Raw genomic sequence first — 26,396 nt, 5'->3', positions numbered from 1 at the left:
ATGGCTAAATTAATTGCCTTTGCCCACATCTGCTAACCAATGAACAATAAGAACAAATATTTGTATTGATGGTAGGTATGATTTAGGGTTAGTCCATGATTTTGAAATGCTTTAAAAACAAAGAGATTTCCTGACTGTTACAGGAACTCCTATAAAATGGACAGCAAATTAAAGAATCTTGAGAGTAGCCAAAACAATCTTGAAAAAGAAAAACAAAACTGGAGGTATCACAAGTTCAGATTTCAAGTTATACTACAAAGCTGTAGTAATCAAAACAGTATGATGCTGTCACAAAAATAGATACATAGATCAATGGAACAGGACAGAAAGCCCAGAAATAAACACACGATTATATGGTTAATTAATTTGCAACAAAAGAGGCAAGAATATGCAATGGAAAAAAAAGTCTCTTCAAAAAATGGTACTAAGGGGCGCCTGGGTGGCTCAGTTGGTTAAGCGACTGCCTTCGGCTCAGGTCATGATCCTGGAGTCCTGGGATCGAGTCCCACATTGGGCTCCCTGCTCGGCGGGGAGCCTGCTTCTCCCTCTGACCCTCCCCCCTCTCATGTGCTCTCTGTCTCTATCATTCTCTCTGTCTCAAATAAATAAATAAAATCTTTAAAAAAAAAAAGGTACTAAGGAAAACTGGATGGCCACATGCAAAAGAATGAAACTGGACCACTTTCTTACACCATACACAAAAATAAACTCAAAATGGATTAAAGACCCAAATGTGAGAACTGATACCATAAAAAGCCTAGAAGAGGGCACAGGCAGCAATTTCTCTGACATCAGCCGTAGCAATATTTTTCTAGAGATGTCTCCTGAGGCAAGGGAAATAAAAGCAAAAATAAACTATTGGGACTCATCAAAATAAAAAGCTTCTGCGCAGCAAAGGAAATGGTCAACAGAACTAAAAGACAACCTACTGAATGGGAGAAGATCTTTGCAAATGACATATCCAATAAAGGGTCAGTATCCAAAATATATAAAGAACTGAAAGAACTCAACACCCAAACCCACCCTCCCCAAATAATCCAAATTAAAAATGGGTGGAAGACATGAACAGACATTTCTCTGAAGGATACATACAGATGGCCAACAGACACATGAGAAGATGCTCAACATCACTCATCATCAGGGAAATGCAAATCGAAACCACAATGAGACATCACCTCACACCTGTCAGAATGGCTAAAATAAACACAAGAAACAACAAGTGTTGGTGAGGATGTGGAGAAAAAAGAACGCTTGTGCAGTGTTGTTGGGAATGCAAACTGGTGCAGCCACTGTGGAAAACAGTATGGAGTTTCTTCAAAAAGTTGAAAATAGAGCTCCCTTATAATCCAGTAATTGCACTAGTAGGTATTTACCCAAAGAATATGAAAGCAGTAATTTGAAAGGCTATATACACCCCTATGTTTATTGCAACATGATTTACAATAGCCAAATTATGGAAGCTGCCCAAATGTCCATTGATGGATGAATGGGCAAAGATGATATGGTGTATATATATATATATACACACACACACGATGGACTATTATTCAGCCATAAAAAGAATGAAATCTTGCCATTTGTAACAACATGGTTGGAGATAGAGGGTATAATGCTAAGTGAAATAAGGCAGTCAGAGAGAGACAAATACCATATGATTTCACTCATAAGGGGAATTTAAGAAACAAAACAGATTTAAGAAAATACCAAAACTCTCTGAGGTCTTTCTCAAACCATAGCTACTGCTCTGAAGTGAACTCATTACTGACAGAATCTAATAACTGTTCCTTTAGACACGTCAGAAGGAAGATTACGCTGCATGGGTCCCTCCTCGTACCTAAGTTTTCTTACATCACAAGTTGCAACATTTGATCTTGTAAAAACTGGAGCTGGATTTCACACCAGCCAAACAAAGTGCTCTGGCAAGGCTATCAAAATCCTCTGAGCCTGACCCAGCCGGCAGGAGTGGGCACTGACATCGGGCCATCCTCGCTACAACAGCTGCTTTGTTCCCTTCAGGACACTCCAGCCTGCCCCTCAGATGCTTGACTCCATTCAGGAAAACGGCCCATATTGAGGGACACAAAAATTAGACCCACTCCTGTTGTGCTAAAATGATGGTTTCCAACACAGTCTGTGCTCCACGAGGATACGCACTGCCTGCAGCAATAGAGGAAGTCGAGGTCTCCATGTCCGTAAGTTTTCCTTTACTACACCGCTCATGCATGCAGGCAGTCCGTTAGCTGGGTGCACCAAAACTAATGTAACCTGTTGTGAAAGTAATTTTGTATTTCTGTGCTGCTTCCAACTTTCTCATATTATGAACAATGATATAGTCATTATCTTCTTTCATACCTTTTACAAATTGTCTGGTTATTTTTTGAGAGTAAGCTGATGGATTTAGATTGATGGGTGAAAGGTAAGCACATGGGTTAAAGGCTTTTTTTTTTTTTTTAACTTTAGTTCCATAGTGCTGAACTGCCATTCAGTGAGGTTTGATCAATTAATAATCCCCAAAACAGTACAGCCATGTGTCAACTTGCTCATACCCATACCAACACTGGGAATTAGCATGCCTTTTCATCTTTGGGTACGCTCTTTCCTGTCTCACCCCATGGACGGTCTTGATGCAGCTTAGGAGGATCATTTAACACTCACCCTTGCTCGCTTTCACTGCAGCTACCCTCCCCGCTGGTTGTTGAGTAATCAAGGAGTGGTCCTACATGAAGGCAGCTGCTGTACTCGTCTTTCTTCCTATCTCTATTCTGACTCTTCCAAAAGTGGCGATAGACGTGGCTGGTCCCTCCCTACCTCCCAGTCTTGGCTCACACCTCATATTCGCAGGCTACCTATTCTGATCTGCAACCTGTCACCCCAACCTTCTTACCCTCTAGTTTCTATTTCCATAGCTCTTATTCTAACATACGATACAATCTGCTTATTCATTGCATTTATGGTTTATTATCTCTCTCCCTTTGCCACACTGCAAGCATCACAAAGGCAGAATCTTTGTTCGAAATGTCCCATTTTCACTGATGCAAATCAAATGACTAAGACAGTGTTTGGATCACGGTATGGACTGAATTAATTTTTGCTGAACGAATCCATTTTTATAAAGTAATTAGAACAATTACTGGTGGAAATACAAATTGTTTCTTAAATAAATACAGTGTGTAATGTAAGAAAATCATTCATGTGGCCTCAGAGTTGAGGCTTTTGATAATTCTGCATGGGTGCCAAGCTCCTTAAGATCATATGCACTATAGGATTAACAAGGTAGCTTTCACCCCCCAACTTTACATATAGACCCACATGGCAACTCTCTCCTAGAATGAATTATCTGGCAAAGTTCTTTCTCCTGAGGAACAAAGCTACTAAATTTATATTTCTACTGTTGTCACGGAGGCTTGGTAGCTCAGAGATCCCTATTATGTGTAATTACAGCAGACAACTTTTCTAAGTTATGGAACAACCATTTCCTCTTTTCTTGCCTTCCTGTATGTGGTGCCAGATCTATATGTTACTTTCTTGTTCGATATATTCTCTCTCTCTCTTTTTTTTTTTTTTTGGAAGAAAAGGGATTTTCCTTCAAATACCTTTCAGAAGTAGGAGGGGTATGACTTATAATAAAAAATTTACATTTCTCGGGCGCCTGGGAGGCTCAGTTGGTTGGGCGACTGCCTTCGGCTCAGGTCATGATCCTGGAGTCCCTGGATCGAGTCCCACATCGGGCTCCCTGCTCGGCAGGGAGTCTGCTTCTCCCTCTGACCCTCCCCCCTCTCATGTGCTCTCTCTCTCATTCTCTCTCTCTCAAATAAATAAATAAAATCTTAAAAAAAAATTTACATTTCTCTCCCTGAGAGATAACCTACCCCTGGGTACATTAGCCCTCTCCTGCTGGAGGGGATGGAGTACTCTAGAGGTAGCAACATGACCCAGAGATCTGAGCGTGAGATTTCAGCACAGACGTTTTAGGGATGGAGACCTGGCTGTGTCACAGATTAGCCATGTGATTTGGAGCAGTTTAGGTTGCCTGGCTAAGCCTCCGTCTCCTGTTCTATAAAACGAGGGTAACAGAACAGATACATCATTGCAATGTTCACAGAATTAAATGCAAACTATGTAAGCCCTGTTCTTACTATATTTAAGAGCTCAAATGTTGGGTCCATTTCATGAGATGAAGGGGCTCTGCAGGCTGTGAGGAGACCAAAAAGGACAGTGGGACACTAGCATTGGCCATCTCTCACTCATGGGAGCGGAAACAAGGTGGCTCATTTTCACCTTCCCTTTGTGCTTCTGCCTCTCCTTGGTAACTTCTGCAGCCCCGATAGTCCCCATGGAATGACTTATCTCTAAGTAGAAAGCTAGCCCAGACGGTGGTGGTGGTGGGGTGGGATATCCAAGGAGATATTTATGAGAACACCCCGAAGAGGGCAGGATTGGGCAGAACAGGCTGTCCGTGGAGAACTCCACTGCTGGGCTCTCTGGTCCCAGGGCCACCGCGGTGACAGTGGCTTACCAAAGCACGTGCCCTCCCTCACTGGAGCCTTTCCCGGGGTCTGGAAGGCTCACACTCACTTCAGGGACCGCAGAGGGAGACCAACACACACCGTTTCCCACTTTTCATTCCTTTCTAGCTTCCCCCTTTCAAGGTACCAACCAGATACCAAAACTTATGTACACCAAACACTTCAATATAGCCTTAGTTAAAAATTTAATTGAAAACAAATAGAATACTATTTCACCGAAAACTTAAAAAAGAAGTGACGGACACAAGCAGTTTTGAAATGCAGTCCTAACGGGCTAACATTGTCCTTTGTTGCGACAATAAGAAAGTTACAGACTATTTTAAAAATCATAAAAATGACTACAACATTACTGAGTTGGGGCAAAGTTCCTATTTGCATTAGATATATGAATATTCTCTACTTTGTCATAAAATTGATTCCCAAATTAATTTTTCTACAAGAAGTTTTCCTATAATATTTTATTAAATTAAAAGAACTTATTATCTGTTGTGAAATACAACACTTCATCTCAGGATTCAAAGCTTGTATGCATGTCTATAGTAGTAAATGACGTTATTAAAAATGCATGTTAGAGAAAATAACTTGTCCTAGAAAATGGAACTTGCTCACCATTCAGACATTTTTTGTTCTGATTATAATGACTTCTTTTAAAAAAAATTTTATTATGTTATGTTAGTTATCATTAGTTTTTAATGTGGTGATCCATGATCCATTGTTTTCATATAACACCCAGTGCTCCATGCAGTACGTGCCCTCCTTAATACCCATCACCGGGCTAACCAATCCCTCCTCTCCTCTCCCCTCTAAAACCCTGTTTGTTTCTCAGAGTCCATAGTCTCTCATGGTTCATCTCTCCTTCCGATTTCCCTCCCTTCATTTTTCCCTTACTTCTCCTAATGTCCTCCATGCTATTCCTTATGTTCCATAAATAAGTGAAACCATATGATAATTGACTTTCTCTGCTTGACTTATTTCACTTAGCATAATCTTCTCCAGTCCCATCCATGTTGATGTAAAAGTTGGGTATTCATCCTTTCTGATGGCTGAGTAATATTCCATTGTATATATGGACCACATCTTCTTTATCCATTCATCTGTTGAAGGGCATCTCGGCTCTTTCCACAGTTTGGCTATTGCAGACATTGCTGCTATGAACATTGGGGGTGCATATGGCCCTTCATTTCACTACATCTGTGTCTTTGGGGTAAATACCCAGGAGTGCAATTGCTGGGTCATAGGGTAGCTCTATTTTTAAATTTTTGAGGAACCTCCACACTGTTTTATTTATTTGACAGAGAGAGACACAGCGAGAGAGGGAACATAAGCGGGGGGTGGGGTGGGGGAGGGAGAAGCAAGCCTCCCATGGAGCAGGGAGCCTGATGTGGGACTCGATCCCAGGACCCTGGGATCATGACCTGAGCCAAAAGCAGATGCTTAACAGCTGAGCCACCCAGGCACCCCATGGTTATAATGACTTTTTAAATCTTGTTAAAGTCAATCTGGCTAGCCAAAAGTTGTATATATTATATTTTTAGTGAGAAAAGTTTTTCTTTTTTAAATTTATATTTTCCTACCTGCAAGGATTTTGCAAATAAAACATCAACTTGATCACGGAGAAGAAATTAATCTTGCATCCCAGCCAGTGATTAAATGGAGAGATGATTAAATAAATCAAAGTCACTGTGTTTATGTTTTTAGGTTAGTATGGGAACAGTCCTGTATATTTGTTATTTTATGATCTCATAATCTATAAGAGAATCTGGCATATTAGAAATCCTAGCAGATATAGTACTTAACAGTTTCCAACTTTTAAGTGTGTACTTGAGTAACTGCTATACATTTTAAAGTGTTAATAAAATTCCAGTAAGTTTACTTTTAAGAGAACCACACAACTACCATAGCTCTAAATTTATTTTATTAGATTGCAATTTTTTTATTAGAAAATCAGTAAGGCACTTTGAGAATGAAAAGCAATTTTTGTATTTGAGGAAACTCGAACTCTGAAGTTTATAAACATAGTGTAAAATTTTTATGGAAATTTAATTAATTAGGTCGTAATGGCCCCTTAAAAATGATTATGAACATTTTCTAGATTTGTAAATAGGATGAGAAGTTTTGTAATTTTAACTTAAAAATATAAGAAACAACAAAATTTCTAAGTGTGCAAAGACTTATACACTGAAAACTATAAAATACCAGTGGAAGAAGTTAAAGCAGACACAAATAAATGGAAAGACCTCCTGTGTTCACGAGTGGGAAGAATTAATGTTGTTAAAATGTCCATACCACCCAAAGAGATCTACAGATACAGTGCAATCCCTATCAAAATTCCAAGGCCATTTTTTTTATAGAAATAGAAAAAACAATACTAAAATTCATATGGAACCACAAAAGACCCCAAATAGCCGGAGCGATTTGAGCAAGAACAAAGCTGGAGGCATAATACTTCTTGATTTCAAGGTATACTACAAAGCTACAGGATGGTACTGGCATGTCCTGTCAGCTCATCTTTGACAAGTAAGCCAAGAACATGTCATCAGGAAAGGAGAGTCTTTCTTCAATAAATGCTGTTGGGAAAACTGGATATCAGCATCCAAAAGAAGGCAGTTGGACCCTTAGCTTGAGTCAACTCTTGACCTTAAAGAGGGCAAACAGGACGCCTGGGTGGCTCAGTCGTTAAGCGTCTGCCTTCGGCTCAGGTCATGATCCCAGGGTCCTGGGATCGAGTCCCACATCAGGCTCCCTGCTCTGCGGGAAGCCTGCTTCTCCCTCTCCCACTCCCCCTGCTTGTGTTCCTGCTCTCGCTATCTCTCTCTCTGTCAAATAAATAAATAAAATCTTAAAAAAAAAAAAAAGAGGGCAAACAATTGCACTGCAAAGTTTTCTAATTGACTTAAAAAAAAAAAAAAAAAAGAATCTTGGGACGCCTGGGTGGCTCAGCTGGTTAAGCATCTGACTCTTGGTTTCGGCTCAGGTCCTGATCTTGCGGTTGTGGGATGAAGCCCCATGTCAGGCTCTGTGAGCAGTGCAGAGTCTGCTTCAGATTCTCTCCCCCGCCCACTCTCTCTCTCTCTCAAATAAATAAAATCTTGCAAAAAAAGAATCTCAAAGAATTCACATGAACAAATGTAGCTTAAAAAACATTCAGTTCACTGCTGTTCTGAGGTAACTAGGTATAAATTGTTGCCTGGGTTTTTGAAGTAATTTGGATGAAATAAACTCATGTGTTCAGACATAGAAATCTAAGCCTACTGATTTAAGATGAAAAAGTGGAGAATATATGAACTTTCTCATAAAGGTAGTAATAGAAAGACATAAGATAACTTTAAGGGCAACAGATTTTTTTTCCTAAGATAAGCATAAAAAAAGTAATAGTAATAAAAAAGATATTCATAACATTAAAAACACTGACTATAAAGAAAAACTTTTTTAAATTTAATTTTATTATGTTATGTTAGTCACCATACAATACATCATTAGTTTTTGTTGTGGTGATCCACGATTCATTGTTTTCGTATAACACCCAGTGCTCCATGCAGTACGTGCCCTCCTTAATACCCATCACCGGGCTAAACCATCCCCCCACCCCTTTCCCCTCTAAAGCCCTCAGTTTGTTTCTCAGGGTCCATAGTCTCTCATGGTTCATCTCTCCCTCTGATTACCCCCCCTTCATTTTTCCCTTACTTCTCCTAATGTCCTCCATTCTATTCCTTATGTTCCATAAATAAGTGAAACCATATGATAATTGACTTTCTCTGCTTGACTTATTTCACTTAGCATGATCTCCTCCAGTCCTATCCATGTTGATGTAAAAGTTGAGTATTCATTATTTCTGATGGCTGAGTAATATTCCATTGTATATATGGACCACATCTTCTTTATCCATTCATCTGTTGAAGGGCATCTCGGAGCTTTCCACAGTTTGGCTATTGTGGACATTGCTGCTATGAACATTGGGGTGCATATGGCTCTTCTTTTCACTACATCTGTACCTTTGGGGTAAATACCCAGATTGCAATTGCTGGGTTATAGGGTAGCTCTATTTTTAATTTTTTGAGGCACCTCCACACTGTTTTCCAAAGTGGCTGTACCAACTTGCTTTCCCACCAACAGTGTAAGAGGTTTCCCCTTTCTCCACAACCTCTCTAACATTTGTTGTTTCTTGCCTTGTCAATTTTTGCCATTCTAACTGGTGTAAGGAGGTATCTTAGTGTGGTTTTGATTAGAATTTCCCTGATGGCTAATGATGATGAACATTTTTTTCATGTGTCTGTTAGCCACTTGTATGTCTTCTTTGGAGAAGTGTCTATTCATGGCTGCCCATTTTGACTTCATTATTTTTGGGGGGTGTTGAGTTTGAGAAGTTCTTTATAGATCTTGGATACAGCCCTTTATCTGTAGTGTCATTTGCAAATATCTTCTCCCATTCTGTGGGTTCCCTCTTTGTTTTGTTGACTGTTTCCTTTGCTTTTTATCTTGATGAAATCCCAAAAGTTCGTTTTTGTTTTTGTTTCACTAGCCTTTGGCGATGTATCTTGAAAGAAGTTGCTGTGGCTGATGTCAAAGGGGTTACTGCCTATGTTCTCCTCTAGGATTTTGATAGATTCCTGTCTCACATTGAGGACTTTCATCCATTTTAAGTTTATCTTTGTGTATGGTGTTAGAGAATGGTCAAGTTTCATTCTTCTGCATGTGGCTGTCCAATTTTCCCCGCACCATTTATTGAAGAGACTGTCTTTTTTCCATTACATATTTTTTCCTGCTTTGTCAAAGATTCTTTGACCACAGAGTTGAGGGCCCATATCTGGGCTCTCTATTCTGTTCCATTGGTTTATATGTCTGTTTTTGTGCCAGTACTATGCTGTCTTGGTGATCACTGCTTTGTAATATAGCTTGAAATCGGGCAACGTGATGCCCCCAGCTTTGTTTTTCTTTTTCAACATCTCCTTGGCGATTCGGGGTCTTTTCTGATTCCATACAAATTTTAGGATTGTTTGTTCCAGCACTTTGAAAAATGTCATTGGAATTTTGATCGGGATGGCATTGAAGGTATAGATTGCTCTGGGTAGCACAGACATTTTAACAGTGTTTATTCTTCCAATTCATGAGCATGGAATGTTTTTCCATTTTTTGTGTCTTCTTCCATTTCTTTCATGAGTGCTCTGTAGTTCCTAGAGTATAGATCCTTTACCTCTTTGGTTAGGTTTATTCCGAGGTATCTTATGGTTTTTGGTGCTATTGTAAATGAAATCAATTCTCTAATTTCTCTTTCTACAGATGCATTGTTAGTGTATAAGAAAGCAACTGATTTCTGTGCATTGATTTTGTATCCTGCCACATTACTGAATTGCTGGATGAGGTCTAGTAATTTGGGGGTGGAGTCTTTTGGGTTTTCCACATAAAGTGTCATGTCGTCTGTGAAAAGAGAGAGTTTGACTTCTTCTTTGCCAATTTGAATACCTTTTATTTCTTTTTGTTGTCTGATTGCTGTTGCTAGGACTTCTAGTACTATGTTGAACAATAGTGGCAGAAGTGGGCATCCTTGACGTGTTCCTGATCTTAAGGGAAAGGCTCTTAGCTTTTCCCCATTGAGGAAGATATTCACCATGGGTTTTTCATAGATGGATTTTATGAACTTGAGGAATGTTCCCTCTGTCCCTATACTCTGAAGAGTTTTAATCAGGACAGGATGCTGTATTTTGTCAAATGCTTTTTCTGCATCAATTGAGAGGCCTATATGGTTCTTCTCTCTCCTCTTATTAATGTGTTCTATCACACTGATTGATCTATGAATGTTGAGCCACTCTTGCATCCTGGGGATAAATCCCACTTGGTCGTGGTGGATGATCCTTTTAATGTATTGTTGGATCCTATTAGCTAGGATTTTGTTGAGGATTTTGGAATCCATATTCATCAGGGATATGGGTCTGAAATTCTCCTTTTTGATGGGGTCTTTTTCTGGTTTGGGGATTAAGGTAATGCTGGCCTCATAGAATAGAATGAGTCTGGAAGCTTTCCTTCTGTTTCTATTTTTGAAACAGCTTCAGTAGAGTAGGTATTATTTCTTCTTTGAATGTTTGGTAGAATTCCCCAGGGAATCCATCAGGCCCTGGGCTCTTCTTTTCTGGGAGGTTTTTGATCACAGCTTCATTCTCATTATTGGTTATTGGCCATTGACTAACAATGCATTCAGGTTGTCAATTTCTTCCTGTTTCAGTCTTGGGAGTTTATAGGTTTCCAGGAAGGCATCCATTTCATCCAGTTTACTCATATTATTGGCATATAGTTGTTGATAATAATTTCTATTAATTGTTTCTATTTCCTTGGTGTTAGTTGTGATCTCTCCCCTTTCATTCATGATTTTATTAATTTGGGTCCTTTCTCTTTTCTTTTTTTTTTTTTTTTAAGATTTTATTTATTTATTTGACAGAGAGAGACACAGCGAGAGAGGGAACACAAGCAGGGGGAGTGGGAGAGGGAGAAGCAGGCTCCCTGCTCTGCAGGGAGCCCGATGCGGGACTCGATCCCAGGACCCTGGGATCATGACCTGAGCTGAAGGCAGTCGCTTAACCAACTGAGCCACCCAAGTGCCCGTCCTTTCTCTTTTTTTTTGGATGAGTCTGGCCAGTGGTTTATTGATCTTATTAATTCTTTCAAAGAACCAGCTTCTAGTTTCATTGCTCTGATCAACTGTGTTTCTGGTTTCTAATTCATTGATCTCTGCTCTAATCTTGATTATTTCTCTTCTAATGCGTGGCTTAGGCATCGTTTGTTGCTTTTTCTCTAGTTCTTTAAGGTGTAGAGTTAGATGGTGAATTCAGGATTTTTCTATTTTTTTGAGTGAGGCTTGGATGGCTATGTATTTCTCCCTTGGGACCGCCTTTGCAGTATCCCATAGGTTTTGGACTGATGTGTTTTTGTTCTCATTGGTTTCCATGAATTGTTTAAGTTCTTCTTTGATTTCCTGGTTGACCCAAACATTCTTGAGCAGAGTGGTCTTTAGCTTCCAAGTGTTTGAATTTCTTCCAAAATTTTTCTTGTGATTGAGTTCCAGTTTTAAAGAATTATCATCTGAGAATATGCAGGGAATCATCTCAATCTTTTGGTATCAGTTGAGACCTGATTTGTGACCCAGTATATGGTCTATTCTGGAAAAAGTTCCATGAGTGCTCAAGAAGAATGAGTATTCTGTTTTAGGGTGGAATGTTCTGTATATATCTATGACATCCATCTGGTCCAGTGTGTCATTCAAAGCTCTTGTTTCTTTGTTGATTTTCTGCTTAGATGATCTGTCTATTGCTGAGAGTGGAGTATTGAGGTCTCCTACAATTAACGTATTAATTAATTATTAATTATTAATTATTAACTAATTAACATATGATTCTTTATTTTGGTTAACAGTTGGCTTATGTAGATGGCTGCTCCCATGTTGGGGGCATAGATATTTACAACTGTTAGATCTTCTTGTTGGATAGACCCTTTAAGAATGATAGAGTGTCCTTCTGTGTCTCTAACTACAGTCTTTAGTTTAAAATCTAATTTGTCTGATATAAGAATTGCTACCCCAGCTTTCTTTTGAGGTCTGTTGGCATGGGAGATGGATCACCATCCCTTCACTTTCAGTCTGGATGTATCTTTAGGTTCAAAATGAGTCTCTTGTAGACAACATATGGATGGGTCCTGTCTTTTTATCCAATGTGCAACCCTGCACCATTTTATGGGAGCATTTAGGCCATTCATATTGAGAGTGATTATGGAAAGATATGAATTAATTGTCATCATGTTGCCTGTGAAGACCTTGTTTTATAGGTTGTCCCTGTAAATTTCTTTTCTATATCACTCTTGGGGTCTTTCTCCTTTTATAGACCCGCCCTTAATATTTCTTGCAGGGCTGGCTTAGTTGTTACATATTCTTTCAGTTTCTGCTGCTCTTGGAGGCTCTGCATCTCCCCATCCATTCTAAATGACAGCATTGCCAGATAAAGTATTCTTGGCTGCATGTTCTTCTCGTTTAGAACCCTGAATATGTCTTGCCAGGCTTTTCTGGCTTGCCAGGTCTCTGTGGATAGGTCTGACATTATTCTGATGTTCCTCCCTCTGTACGTAAGGAATCTCTTTCCCCAACTGCCCTCAGGATGGTTTCCTTGGTTCTAAGATTTGCGAGTTTTACTATTACATGCCGGGGTGTTGCCCTGTTTTCCTTGATCTTGGGAGGGGTCCTCTCTGCCTCTAGGACATGAATGTTTGTTTCATTCCCCAGATTAGGGAAGTTCTCAGCTACAATTTGCTCAAATATATCTTCTAGTCCTCTCTCTCTCCACCCCCTCATGGGTTCCAATAATTCTGATATTGGAACGCTTCATGGTGTCACTTATATCTCTGATTCTTTTTTCATGGATTCTGAGTTGTTTTTCCCTGGCCTCCTCGTTTCCCTTTTTCTCTATTATTTGGTCTTCTAGGTCACTAATTCATTCTTCTGCCTTGCTTATCCTAGCTGTTAGGTTATCTAGATTAGATTGGATCTGCATTGATAGCATTTTTAAATTCTGCCAATTCAGCTTTCATTTCTGTCCTTAGAGACTCTATGTTGCCATTAATTGATTTCTCCATTCTAGCTATTGTCTTCACAATTGCTAGCCTGAATTCCATCTCTGACATCTTGGTTATATCTGAATCCATTTGTAAATCTGTGGCATAAATCATAATCTCTGAGTCTTTCCTATTTTTGGGGTTTCTCCTCCTAGTCATTCTGTTGAGGGGTGGTTGAGGGAATGTATAGAGTCCAAATTATTGACCATAACCCAAGGAAGATGCACCTGTTTTCTAGGGACCTTAGGGTTGCTGGCCTCTTATTCTCCCAGCCTGTCTTCTGGGGGAGGGGCCTGCCGTGCTGTTACTCAGGCAACCCTGTTTGGGCAGAGTTGCCCTGCCCCCTGGGCAGGGGGATGGGCTCAGTGGAAACCGGTTTTTTGGGGCTTTTGTTCTCTGGTGGCATTCCCTGGCAGCTTTCCACATCTCTTCTGAGAGTCAGAGCAGAAGAGACCATTTCCCACCCTCTGCCTCAGAACAGAGAGATTGCAGTCTGTTCTTCAGTGAGCTCTCCAGGCCACACTGTCTCCGTTTCTGTCTGTGCTGCTATAAACTGCAGTCCTGGGTTGTGCACCCCTCTGCAGCACCCCCAGTCCTGCCTCCAGGTCGGTGCACGTCTCTGCTCTTTGTGCTTCTAAAACTGCCAGCTGCTCCCAGTTTGCATGTGCAGCCCTGCCGCTACAGGTTTTCCTCCAGGGGTAAAGTCCTTTCTCCGCTGCTACCGGTCTGTGTGCGAGTCTGTGCCCGGTCCCCAGCGCGGGAGGCTATCGCTCACCAGCGGTGTAGGATCCCCATGGCCAGGCTCCCTGCCGATGCCATTTATCCTCTGATATCTGCCTGCAGAATCAAGGCTCCCTGCTTTGCACCTTGGAACCAATCGCCAGTGATATTCTGTTTGTAGAGATCCAGATCTATCTTCTTACATCTCAGGCTGATTTTGTGGGTGCTAGAGTGGTCTGGTAGATATCCAGCTCAATTCTGGGGACCAGTTGGAATAGGGCTACTCCTCCGCCATCTTCCCTCCCCCCCCAGAACTGTTGCTTTCAACTTAGTTACTGTGGAGATGCACAGCTTAGGAACTGGCAAATACATCAAGGGGAACCTGCACACTCACTTTTGGGCTCATTTCTCTAAGGTTGCATCTTCCATCTCAAGTCTCAGACTCCATGGCATCTCTGAACTCCAACTTCCTTCTTCCCAGCCCACTGGCAATGCTGTAAGCCCAGCCCCCTCTTATTTTTTTTTAAAGATTTTATTTATTTATTTGTTAGAGAGAGAGAGCGCAAAGCAGGCAGAGGGAGAAGCAGGTTTTCCACTGAGCAAGGAGCCCAATGTGGGACTCGATCCCAGGACCCTGGGATCATGACCTGAGCCGAAGGCAGATGCTTAACCAACTGAGCTGCCCAGGTGTCCCAGCCCAGCCTCCTCTTTCAGCCTGGTCTGTTCCCCACACCAGATTTAGAAAATGCCCTGAGGGAAAAAGCAATAGGTGCACCTACATTCTCTCCAGAAATTGCTTCTCCTTCAAGTCCTGCCTGACTCGATTTCTCTCTAATACCTTCAGTTGCTTTATGTATTTTATCCAGCTTTTACATTTACTATTGATAGAAGGGTTAGTGTGTCATAAGCTACTCCATTGTGCTCAGATGTGGAGGCCGGATATACGTAGTGCTCATCCACAAATGTCCTAAAGCTCCAAGAATCTGACTGGTTTAGGTTTCATCCTCCCTCACGGGAGTTGTAACAGGTCTCTGTCTCCAGGCTTACTCCTTCTCATCTATGTTGGCATGGAGGCAGAGACCTCAAGACAGTTTGAACATCAAAAATAATGATATCTACCATGGATTGAAACCCATCTATTATGGGTTTTATAAACCAAGAGATTATTCTGAGTCTGAAGAAATAGATTTCCCTTTGGAAGTTCTAGGGGTCTAATTTATTATTCTGAAAGCAGGTAAGGGGAGAACTTTTAACATGCCTCTCTTCTATAAACCCTAATTCCAGTGCCACATCTTGAGCTTTCTAGACTTCAGTGTATATGGGACACTGTGTTCCTGCCAACTTCTCCCAGCCAAATGCAATACCCTCTCTGGGCTCTTACTACTCCACAAGGCATCTCAGTGCATCTAAGCCGGTGAGCACTCAGCTGAAGGCAGACGCTTGTGGACACTCTCTCCCTTGGTCTTGAGAATACTCATTCTCTGATTCTCCACTTGACCATCTATTCCTCCTCCCCCTTGCCCCTCAGGCCCCAGTGCCCTTCTGCCCTTGCCCACCAGCCTTACCTGCCACACTCCAACTTTCCCTTTCCCATGGGTTGGCAGAGGAAGAAAGGCAGTGGGTGGGTGGGCCCAAGTCCTTCCCCAGGCTCTCCTGGGACCTGGCTCCAAGAGTGATGTTCAGCAGCATCTGTGGCCACCTTGGGGGCCAGAATGAGAGGTGGCTGTGTGCCTCAGGTGAGAACTGGAAGCTCTGTTCTGGGGATCTTGTCCTCATGGACACTCTCTCTGGGCAAAGTCAAAGCACCTGCTGGGGTCTCCTCAGCTGATTGGAGGTGCCCTGGTGTGCTGTCACTGCATCCTCAGCCTGGGTCCCACTCCTGCCCCAGGGTTCTTCAGCCTGGGTCCCACTCCCCTTACCCAGCGGGGTCCCCCTCAATGAGACCACAGTAAGAAGGACACAAACCTCAGTTCTCTGCCACCCTTTAATGAAACAGACAGTATAGGTATCTTAGAGATGGACTAACTTAGGGTTGGGGTGAGCAGATCATTATATCTGTCCCATGCACTGTAAGAGAGTTGTAAAATGATAGCACAGGAAGGAGGTCTTGGTTGCTTGAAGGCCTGATGGCAGAACTAGGGTGTGTGGGAGTGCTTTCTGAATGCTATTAAGTTAGTGCCTAGGCTTAAGCGCTAAGGAGGGAAGTTGGGGAGGTTGATTTTGGTATTCTGAGACTGGACTCTCCATGGACCCAAAAAGCCAAGGTGAAATCATGAGTGGAATGTAGGAGGTGAGGGGGCTGGAAGGCTTTTTCAGGTGCATCAGAGGAGAGCTGCCACTTCTTTTTTCTTCACCACCACCCTTGTGGGGAATAGAGACTACTTTGCCTTCCACCATCTCTGGGTCTGCTCCCATTTGGGGTCTAGGAACAACCAGACCTGAGCCTCAGTGAGCTGGGTGTACAAGCCCTTTGTCCAGTTAGTCAGAACAAACTGCACGTTCCCCCAGTGACATACAGATGCTAGGGGAGAAAGAAGACAACTCAGATGAAAGGTAAATTCCATTAAAGAAATTGATGGAGGAGGATGACAAAAAACATTTTCTGAGTCCCTAATGTAATTTCTCTTTTAAATAATTTAGTGAATGAATTGAAGGAAGAGATGGTCTTTCTTAATACAAATTAGATTTGAGAAATATCTCAAAACAAGCAGCAAAAATGTAAAGATAAATCAAGAATAACAAAATGTAAATTACTAGAATTTCAGAAGAAATTAACGGATGGGAGACAATAATGAACTAGTAGACAATAATAGACTAGTAGACTATTTCTTGAGCTGTTATAAGAGGCTCAGTGTGTTTCAGGCTAGACCATGCTTCCTCAACAGGGGTGATCTTACCCCTAAGGAGGTGAAAATGAGTTCAGGGGCTGGTAGTGTTGGTGGTGGCAAAAAAAAATCTTACTCTTTTTATGTATAAAGCACAGATACAGTGCAGAAGCAGATATGCGATTTATCTGTGCTATTAAAATTTCATAGGGGGAATTAGGAAAAAATGTCTAAAAAGGCTCCTTAGGTGGGTGATAATGAATAAAAGATTGATAACCACTGAACTAGACTGATGAGAAAGGCCTATGCTGATTTTTTCGCTCTAAGGAAAAAGAGAAAAGTATTACAAACATTAAGCTAAAAAGAACATGTTATGTATAAAAGAAGAATCATGCTGGAATTAGATTTTTTATCTCTAATGCTGGAACAAAGACAGTGAAATGGCAGTTAAGGACTACACCCAACCTCTATCCAGCCACGATGCAGCTCATCCATCAGGGTGAAAGAAAAATACACAGCAACTCAGAATGTCTGTATCTCCCATTTTCCCTACTGACAAAAATACTCGAGAGGAGATTTTTCAAACATTATGATATGTGAACCAGAACAAAATGAGGGCAGGGGAATGTGAAGAAAAGAAAGAAAACAGAGGCAAGCATTGAAGTTTGGATTAAATATTTAAATAATTTATTATGAAGTCTAATGGAAAAAGAAGGTGAGGCTTCAGGCAAAGTCCATTCTAAGTTATAGGGACTCAGACATCAAAGGAACTATCTCCAAGATAAATTAGATTAGGACCACTGAACTAGAATTAACAAAATGTCTCAGCAAAACCTGGGAGTTAGGAATACGGTCAGTGAAAACGAATTAAGAGATTTACAAAATTTGTCTTCAAATAATAGCAGGGAAATGTGATGTGATTAGGAAGGGAAGAGAAAGTGTAGGTAACCATTTAATGGAATGGAAAATCAAAGTAGAACTTCAAAATTAACAAGGACAGAATGGAGTGTATAACAACTTGATAAGAATCTCAAAAATAAAGAAAATCAAGGGCAGAAACAAAAATGTAAAATAAATAAAACATAAGGAATGAAGCAAAGTACAACAGTCCTTACATCAAATGTGTATGGACTAAATTCTGGCATTAAATACATTTTGAAATGTAAAGGGTGAGTGGGCGAAGGCATGACAGAAATTAGCAAATAAAATCAGGATGACAGTACATTCCATACCTAGAGATTCTGATTCAGTTGGTCTGGGATGGGCCCCAGGTGTTGATAATTTTTTTTTTTTGACCCTCTTAACAATTTTTTTGTGTGTGCAAAACAATATTGTTAATTATGGGCACTATGTACAGAATATCTTTAGAACTCAATCATCTTGCATAACTGAAACTTTACATCCATTCTACAGCATCTGTAGCCACCTTGGGGGCAGAATGAGAGGTGGCTCCCCATTTCTCCCAGCCCCTGGTAACTGCCATTCTACTCTCTGCTTCTGTGTGTTCTCTTTAGATTTAAGCAATAAAATCATTTGATAAAATTGGCCTTTTTGATGGTTTTGAAAAATGAGATCTATGTTGGTAGGTTCTTTGAGGTATCTTTAACTGACTAGCCAGATTGCACTGATTCAAAAAGCCATATACAGTACTCTTTTTAAAAATTTTTTGGGGTGCCTGGTTGGCTCAGTTGTTAAGCATCTGCCTTCGGCTCAAGTCATGATCCCAGGGTCCTGGGATGGAGCCCTGCATTGAGCCCCGCATTGGGCTCTCGACTCTGCAGGGAACCTCTTTCTCCCTCTCCAGCTCCCCCTGCTTGTGTTCCCTCTCTTGCTGTCTCTCTGTCGAAAAATAAATAAAATCTCTAAAACAAATTTTTTAAAAAAGATTTTATTTATTTATTTTGAGAGAGAGAGTGCACAAGAGAGCATAAACAGAGGGGAGGGGCAGAGGGAGAGGGAGAAGCAGACTCCCTGCTGAGCAGGATGCCCAAGATGCAGGGCTCCATCCAAGGACCCTGGGATCATGACCTGAGCCAAAGGCAGATGCTTAACTGACTGAGCCACCCAGGCGCCCCACCATACAGTACTCTTAGTTGACATTTATATAGCTGTAACAAGATGTCCTTAAAAAACACTTTATTGAGGTATGATTGACATACAAAAAGCTGTTCATATTTAATGTATACAACTTGATGAGTTTGGAGATAAATATACATCTGAGAAACCATTTCCACGATCTGTGCCATGAACATATCATTTCCTCCAGAAGTTTCCTTCCTTTCTTCCTTTTTCCTATCCCTCCTCTCTAGCCAAATACAAAAGTAAACCGACAGAGATAACTCCAGATTTAAAAATGCTCCCTCTGGTAGCAGCACCCTTGTCAGGGGAACTAGAGGTACAAGTGATTTAATCATCTATTGTTCTAATGATTAGATTATGGTTAGCATGATTAGATTGTACTCCACTTGATCAAATTGAATCAATCAAGAAGTCCTAGAAGTCTCCACACACTCCTTGAAGGTGACCTGGTTCCTGTTCTGGGACACTTTGCTAGTTGGAAGTTCAAAGCCTGATTTTCCTTGAGAATCGTGATTTTAAGAGTATTAAATGCAGACAACGCTGTGTTGTAACTTTTAATATACTATCAGCAGGGATGTTGTCCAGCATGTGATTTGTTTGCATTGATGAACAATTTTATAAATTTTTGGGCAAAACTACGTACAATCATCCTATGGTTTACACAATTGCATTTCTAGAAAATCCAAATGTATGTTAATGTGCAAGGATACTTATATGTCATTGTATGTAGAATTGAATTGGATGTAAGTTCAAAACCTCAAAACAGATTTTCCACCCATATTCCTGACCAGGTCACTGCAGAGCAGTGACATGCTTACAGTTAGCCTAGTTGACCTGGTCACTGTCAACCTCAGCCCTCATTCCCCATGTAGACCAACCCGGCCAACTGCAGGTTTCACATCCCTGTGTTGGGTGGCCACACCCTCATCGAGATTCAGTGGTTTAGTTGGGATTCAATGGCTTAGTGGAGGTAATCACCTCACAGTTGTTGTGATTAGGTTATGGGCTCAGGATCAGAGGACACTCCACCCGCTGAAACCGAGTTCATCAGGAAGTCCTGGAAAGTCTCCGCCCACACCGTGGAGGTGACCAAATATAATAAGCCCCCTGTCTGTCCTCAGACACTCTGCTGGTCGAAAAAGCTGAACCAGGTGGTCAGCCCCCTGGCCGCAGCGCCCCCGCAGCCGCCCCCGCAGCCGCCCCCGCAGCCTCCGCAGCCTCCAGAGGCCACCACCATGCCCTCGTCCCCGCTCAGGGTGGCTGTGGTGTGCAGGAGCAATGTGAACAGGAGCATGGAAGCCCACAGCATCCTCCTCAAAAGAGGGTTCCACGTCCAGTCTTTCGGAGTCGGATCTCGGGTGAAGCTGCCAGGACCCTCAAGCAATCGCCCGGTGATCTACGATTTCTCCACGACGTATAAGCAGATGTACGAGGACCTTTGCAGGAAAGACCGGGAAGGCTACAGCAGGAACGGAATCCTGCACCTCTTGGGGAGAAACGAGAGGATCAAGCCGCGCCCCGAAAGGTTTCAGGAGTGCAGCGACCCCTTCGACGTCATCTTCACCTGCGAGGAGAGTGTGTATGACCGAGTGATGCAAGAGCTGTGGGCCAGGGAGCAGGCGACCTTCCAGCCCGTGCACGTGGTCAACGTGGACATCGCAGACACCTTAGAGGACGCCACCCTGGGGGCTTTTCTCATCTGCGAGCTGTGCCAGAGCCTCCAGCGGGCGGACGACGTGGACAGTCTGGAGCAGCTGCTGCTGGCCGCGGAGGAGAAAACAGGAAAGAGCTTTCTTCACACGGTCTGCTTCTACTGAAGGTCGTGGCTGGAGTTGGCGCCTTCGTTAGGTAACAACTTTCATGTGGCGTTTTGGACTAGTCCGTATTTTCTGAGAAGGGCTTTTAACGCCCTTTCCGCAAACTTCTGTTTGTGCGATTTTTAGGTGCCACCAGGGAAGAGTTGAGCAAGAAAAAGCATTTCTTGGGAAACGAGGACAAGGGCTAGTAGTCATGGAAACAGTCCAAACCTGGGGACATTGTTCTGGGTACTTTGGGCACAAGAAGTAATTCAGCGCCCACGTGGGTCTGCGAGGACATGACTGCCACGGCCTGCGCTTTGCAGGTGAGCGAAGGAAAGTTTATAATGGAGTGCGGGACAAGTGATTTGTTGAAGGATATTCAGCGAATAAACAACATTGAAAGGCAGCTGCTGGCCCGACTGATCTCTGAACATAAGGGAGATCCTGCACTGCTTGAATGTAAGAAGCAGCGCGTGCGGCAAGGGACCCAGACTGGACGAGGCCTCATTTGACCTGTGCACGCGCGCACGCACGGACTGACTTTGCTTTGGTTCCTTAACCTCTTACCCCTTGTTGTATGTTTGCTGTGTGACTTTGTATTGTGCTTTGCTTTGTGTGATGTGTATAAAGCCAGATTAAATGTGTAGTGAAATGTCATTGAGTTTGGAATCCTGAACCTGCTTTACCCTTGCTTTATGGTTAAATAAAGCTGACATTGTGCAGAGACACAACTCGTACTTGCCTTTCTAGCATGCTCGCGACGGTACCCACTCTGCACCAACAGGAAAAGAGACATCCTTAACACCAGCGGTGAGAAATTTAGAGCTGAGAAGTCTGTACAAACAACCCTTGTTGCTTGGCACTAATCAACTGCCCCAGCCTCAGTTCTGTTTAGAATTCCTTACTAATTGAAACTCCTGAAATTAGATTTTCTTTATCCTGTCAATTCATTAAAGATTTATTGTCTCTTTGTCTAAAAAATATAAAAACTACCTGCCTTGGTCATTTCTTTAGGTCTTAGGTTCATTATTTGGCTTCTGTGAGCAAATAAAACTGATTTTTTCCCCCCTGTTCATCTATCTCATGTCAATTTAATTCTTAGTACAGCTGGAACACTTTGATTGGTAGAAAAGATTTTTTCCTTCTCTTCACTAATATGATTTTTTAGAAGAGCATAAAGTATGGAGAACTAGCTAGGATAATATACTTATATGCATTTACATCAAATGACACATTTTTTTTTTCCTGAAGGTGGGATTACTTTCTTCTTCTTGTCTTCTGATTAAAAACAATAATGTACAAGATTGCTTTTATAATCAGAATATAAAGTTATTTCCAAGTTGAAAAAAGTTCACATCCTACATTCAGGATGAGGAAAATGAAATAAAATTACTTATAAAAGAATATAAACAAAGCAGGAGAATTTTTTCTTCTAGCAACCATAAATGTGGATTTTTGATGACCAAGCACTAAACAGAATGATACACTAGGTAGGCAAATGAAATAAAAATGTGTCATGAATCTCAAGAATCCCATGTGATCTACAAGTTATGCATGGATGTTTATAGACCCTTAGGAAAGAATGAAAATTCATTATTTATGGCTTCAAAATGTGAATCTCATCACCAATCCCGGGATGAATATAACTGCAACATCATCCTTTACATGAAAAACAAAAATTTGAAAATCATCTTTGCATATTACATGTATTGATATTGTAGATTGAAAAAATTACTATTCATTAATTCAATATTTAATGCCAGTGTAAGTATTAAAAGAGGTCTGTAGCAAGCCTGGTTTAGCTGGGAGAGCTTTTTTTGTAGTGAATATCTTAAATGTGAACACTCAGTGTGGGATGGAGATTAGAGCAGGTGGGGAGGAGTGGGCAAGAAGCTAGTCAGGAGAAGGCCAGGGAGGGAAATGGCACTTAGGGACCTGGGATCCAGGCATTTGGAGGAGGGCAAGGCTGATGGAGACAGCCGTGTCCCTGGGGCCCTGATGTAAGCACTGCCCTCAAGAGCTCTCATGAAAGGGAATAAACAGCCCAGTGCCTGGCTCCCAACAAGCTGAATGTCATCTCCAATTTCAGTAAGAGCTGGTGAGTAAATTAGACATGTGTGTAGAGGGGCAGGTTCCAGGATCAAGGTAAGGATTGGACTGATGTCACATCCCAGGAAGGCCTGGGGGTGGGGGGACAGGACTTCCGTGCACCAAGAATGGTAAAGACCAGAGATACCAATCTGGTTGGTTACAGCAGCAGTGGAGGGGTTGGTCTGGGAAGGGAGGTTGAGAGTATATGGGTAGCTGAGGTTAATGAAGGTTGCTCAAGAAAGAGAAGTAATCCAATATGTGGCAAGTGCTCTAATGTTTAGGTTAGACATGAGAAAACAGAAAAGATAATGACGTACTTCAAACCCTTCTTGGCAAACATGACAAGAGCCCAGAGAATGACTGGTATCTCTGTTGGGCTTCCCAAAGCAGGGCTTGGGAAGCAGACCAGGACATCTCAGGCAGGTGTGAGGAGGGAACTATGGGGGAGGGGCATTGAACGGGATGTTGAGGATGAACTTGTGTCAGACCAAAGTCATCCTAATTTGGTCAGGAGACCAATTGAGCAGGCAAATCCTCAACCTCTGAGCTCCCTGCCTTCTCTCACTGGCTCCTATTAATAAAATGTCTTCGGGATGCCTGGGTGGCTCAGTCACTTAAGCGACTGACTCTTGATCTCAGCACAGGTCTTGATCTCAGGGTTGTGAGTTTGAGCCCAGCACTGAGCTCCACCCTGGGCGTGGAGCCTACTTAAAAGAAAAAAAAAGTTCAAAAAATAAATTTTTTTCTGCTACTCCGTTTCCCCAAACACATGACCATCACCAGCTCCTGTAATCTGCCCCCTCTCCAGCCCTGCCTTTATTGGTTTGTGTCTTCTATGGCCTCTTCCTTCTTGCCATTTTCTTCTTTCCTTTCCCAATCAGGTCTGTGGGGCACACACCAGCCCTCACATCCCTCCGATGCCATCCACTGGTTTTCCTGCAGATCAGCTGCCCTCACTGGAGAGAACGTTCTCACAGAGCAGCCATATGCTCTATAGGAGACAGTGCCCTGACCTAGGCCAGCTGAATGGACTTCTTTGGTGACTCTGATGGCAGAACACTTTCTCCCAGCACTTGGAGGATGGAAATTGGAGCTGATTTTTTTCCCCAGAAAGAAAAATCAGGGGCACCAAGAGGATAACTGGAATGGAAGAAATAATGTTCTTGAGTGTAAGATATACCTTAGCTACTAAGCTAGATATTTTTAAATACCCCTTCACGAGGGGGAATTAGCATTTGCCTCCACTTCTTCAAACTTTCTGCTTACAAATTTGATTTTCTCTCAAACCATGAGGGCAGAACTCAGGCCAATTCCCATTGCTTCTATTTCCCCCGTTTATAATATGGTGCCTGAAAAATAGTTACTGCTTCCTGAATGACCAAGTGAATGAATGAATGGATGAATGTATACTAAGAACTAACTGATAAAATTTCCACCTCCAGAAAACCTCCCAGATATCATGCATATCCCTTTCCAGCAATAATACTTTATTTTCCAAATTCAGTCATTTCTGAACTTAGTTTCCTAAGGTGTGAGCACAAGCAGTGCCTTATTCAGGTACACAGATTCCGTCAATGTTACTTCTTAAAGGTCTGTTGACTCTCTCTGCAAGTGAGCTGATAATGTGGTGAAGTCAGAGACATTTCAAATCTCATTTCCATCAATTAGGCCAAATATGCCTGTACAAACACCACCGTGCTTTCTTCAGCATTCCCTATGCACAGCTAACTGGAGCTGAATAAACACTGTTCAGTGAACAGGCCATATTTGGATTTGAATACCCACATTTTCTTCTCTTGTTTCCCTCCCTTTTCATTCTTTTCCTTATGATGAACTACCTATTACAAGGTCAAGTTCAAGAAACATCTTGTTACGTAGCCTTTCCAGATACATATAATGATTTCCTTTGTATATTCATAATCCTCTGTTTGTAGGAGAAATACATACAATAATGTATTTTATTTGATTAGCTGGGTATATATATATATATGTCAAATTAGACTATCACTCATTGAGGTAGAGAATATGTCCTAGTGACTTCTTATGTTTCTTAGTGTTTGCATGTTCACAGAAGATGGAGAGTGTGAGATATGCCGAAAGCTCCTAGTGTCTTCACAAAGAATATTGCAAGAAAACTTGTATTTTCTACTCTATGAATTGAAGTATCTCTGGTAGTCTCCACAGGTATGATTTCCCTAAACCACACTGGTGTTGGCCACATGATCTTCCACTTCCTGGGCATCCCTGGGCTAGAAGACCAGCACATGTGGATTTCCATCCCCTTCTTCATTTCCTAGGTCATCGCCCTGCTTGGGAACAGCCTGCTCATCTGCCTTATCCTCATGAAGTGCAGCCTCCGTGAACCCATGTACCTCTTCCTCTGCATGCTGGCCGGAGCGGACATTGTCCTCTCCACGTGCACAGTACCTCAGGCCTTGGCCATCTTCTGGTTCCATGCTGGGGAGATCTCCCTGGATCGCTGCATTACTCAATTCTTCATCATCCACTGCACTTTCATCTCTGAGTCAGGGATCTTGCTGGTGATGGCGTTTGACCACTACATTGCCATATGCTACCCACTGAGATACACCACTATTCTTACATGTGCTCTGATTGGGAAAATTGGAGTAACTGTCTGAGAAGTTATTGTACAATTTTCCCCATAATATTTCTTTTGAAAAGATTGACTTTCTGCCAAAATAATATTATTCCACACACCTTTTGTGAACACATTGGTTTGGCCAAATATGCTTGTAATGACATTTGAGTGAACATCTGGTATGGACTTTTTGTCATCATGTCGACAGTGGTCTTAGATGTCCTGTTAATTTTTGTTTCTTATGTGCTGATTCTCCATGCTGTCTTCCACATGCCTTCCCGAGATGCTCGCCACAAAGCTCTTAACACATGTGGCTCCCATGTCTGCATCATTGTCCTCTTTTATGGGCTTGCGATCTTTACAACCCTTACTCAGCAGTTTGGACGCCACAGTCCACCTCATATCCACATCTTTTTTTTTTTTTTAAAGATTTTATTTATTTATTTGAGACAGAGAGAATGAGAAAGAGAGCACATGAGAGGGGGGAGGGTCCGAGGGAGAACCAGACTCCCTGCCGAGCAGGGAGCCCGATGCGGGACTCGATCCTGGGACTCCAGGATCATGACCTGAGCCGAAGGCAGTCGCTTAACCAGCTGAGCCACCCAGGCGCCCCTCATATCCACATCTTATTGGCTAATGTCTGCATTCTGGTTCCACCTATGCTGAACCCCATCATTTATGGGTTTAAGACCAAGCAAATCCAGGAGCAGGTTGCTTATGTATTTTTTCCAAAGCAGAAATAACTTTGGCAAAGGAATAGCATTTTTAGCATCTCTAGTTATCCACGATGTGGTCTGTGGAAGCAGTGGGTGGAAACACTAGGGTAAGCTGAAACACTAGGAAATAGCTCAGTGAATTCTATTTTTGGAGCATGTTCACCAGGAGGGTGACAAGACTTGTATCTTCTACAGTCAAAGCAACAGAGAGAGCAGTGCCATGTTTGACTGTGCAGGTTACTTCCTGAACAGAGCCTATGTTCAAGGTGTTCCAGCTGGACTAAGAATTAAATTGACATGAGATAGGTTAACATGAGAAAAAAAATCAAAGTTTTATTATGTGCATGCAGAAGCCCAATAATGAAATTGAGACCTAAAGAAGACTGAGGCAGGCAGTTTTTATACCTTTTAGACAAAGAAACAATAAATTTGTGAGGAATTGACAGGATAAA

At 41.9% G+C, this 26,396-nt stretch overlaps 1 protein-coding gene and 1 pseudogene across 1 annotated transcript; both read left to right on the top strand.

The window, feature by feature from the left end:
* Positions 1 to 19,838: 19,838 nt before the first annotated feature.
* On the top strand, positions 19,839 to 20,739 carry LOC118004188 (RNA polymerase II subunit A C-terminal domain phosphatase SSU72-like). The gene has a single exon (XM_034995407.1). It carries the CDS (start codon positions 19,975 to 19,977, stop codon positions 20,554 to 20,556), a length of 582 nt encoding a protein of 193 aa, XP_034851298.1. The 5' UTR covers positions 19,839 to 19,974; the 3' UTR covers positions 20,557 to 20,739.
* A 4,076-nt stretch (positions 20,740 to 24,815) lies between these two features.
* On the top strand, positions 24,816 to 25,976 carry LOC118004212 (annotated as a pseudogene).
* The last annotated feature ends 420 nt before the right edge of the window (positions 25,977 to 26,396 follow it).

Source organism: Mirounga leonina, unplaced genomic scaffold, assembly GCF_011800145.1.
Source record: "Mirounga leonina isolate KUSES-001 unplaced genomic scaffold, KU_Mleo_1.0 Mir_92, whole genome shotgun sequence".
Lineage (NCBI taxonomy): Eukaryota > Metazoa > Chordata > Mammalia > Carnivora > Phocidae > Mirounga > Mirounga leonina.
This window is presented reverse-complemented; position numbering and strand designations above follow the sequence as displayed.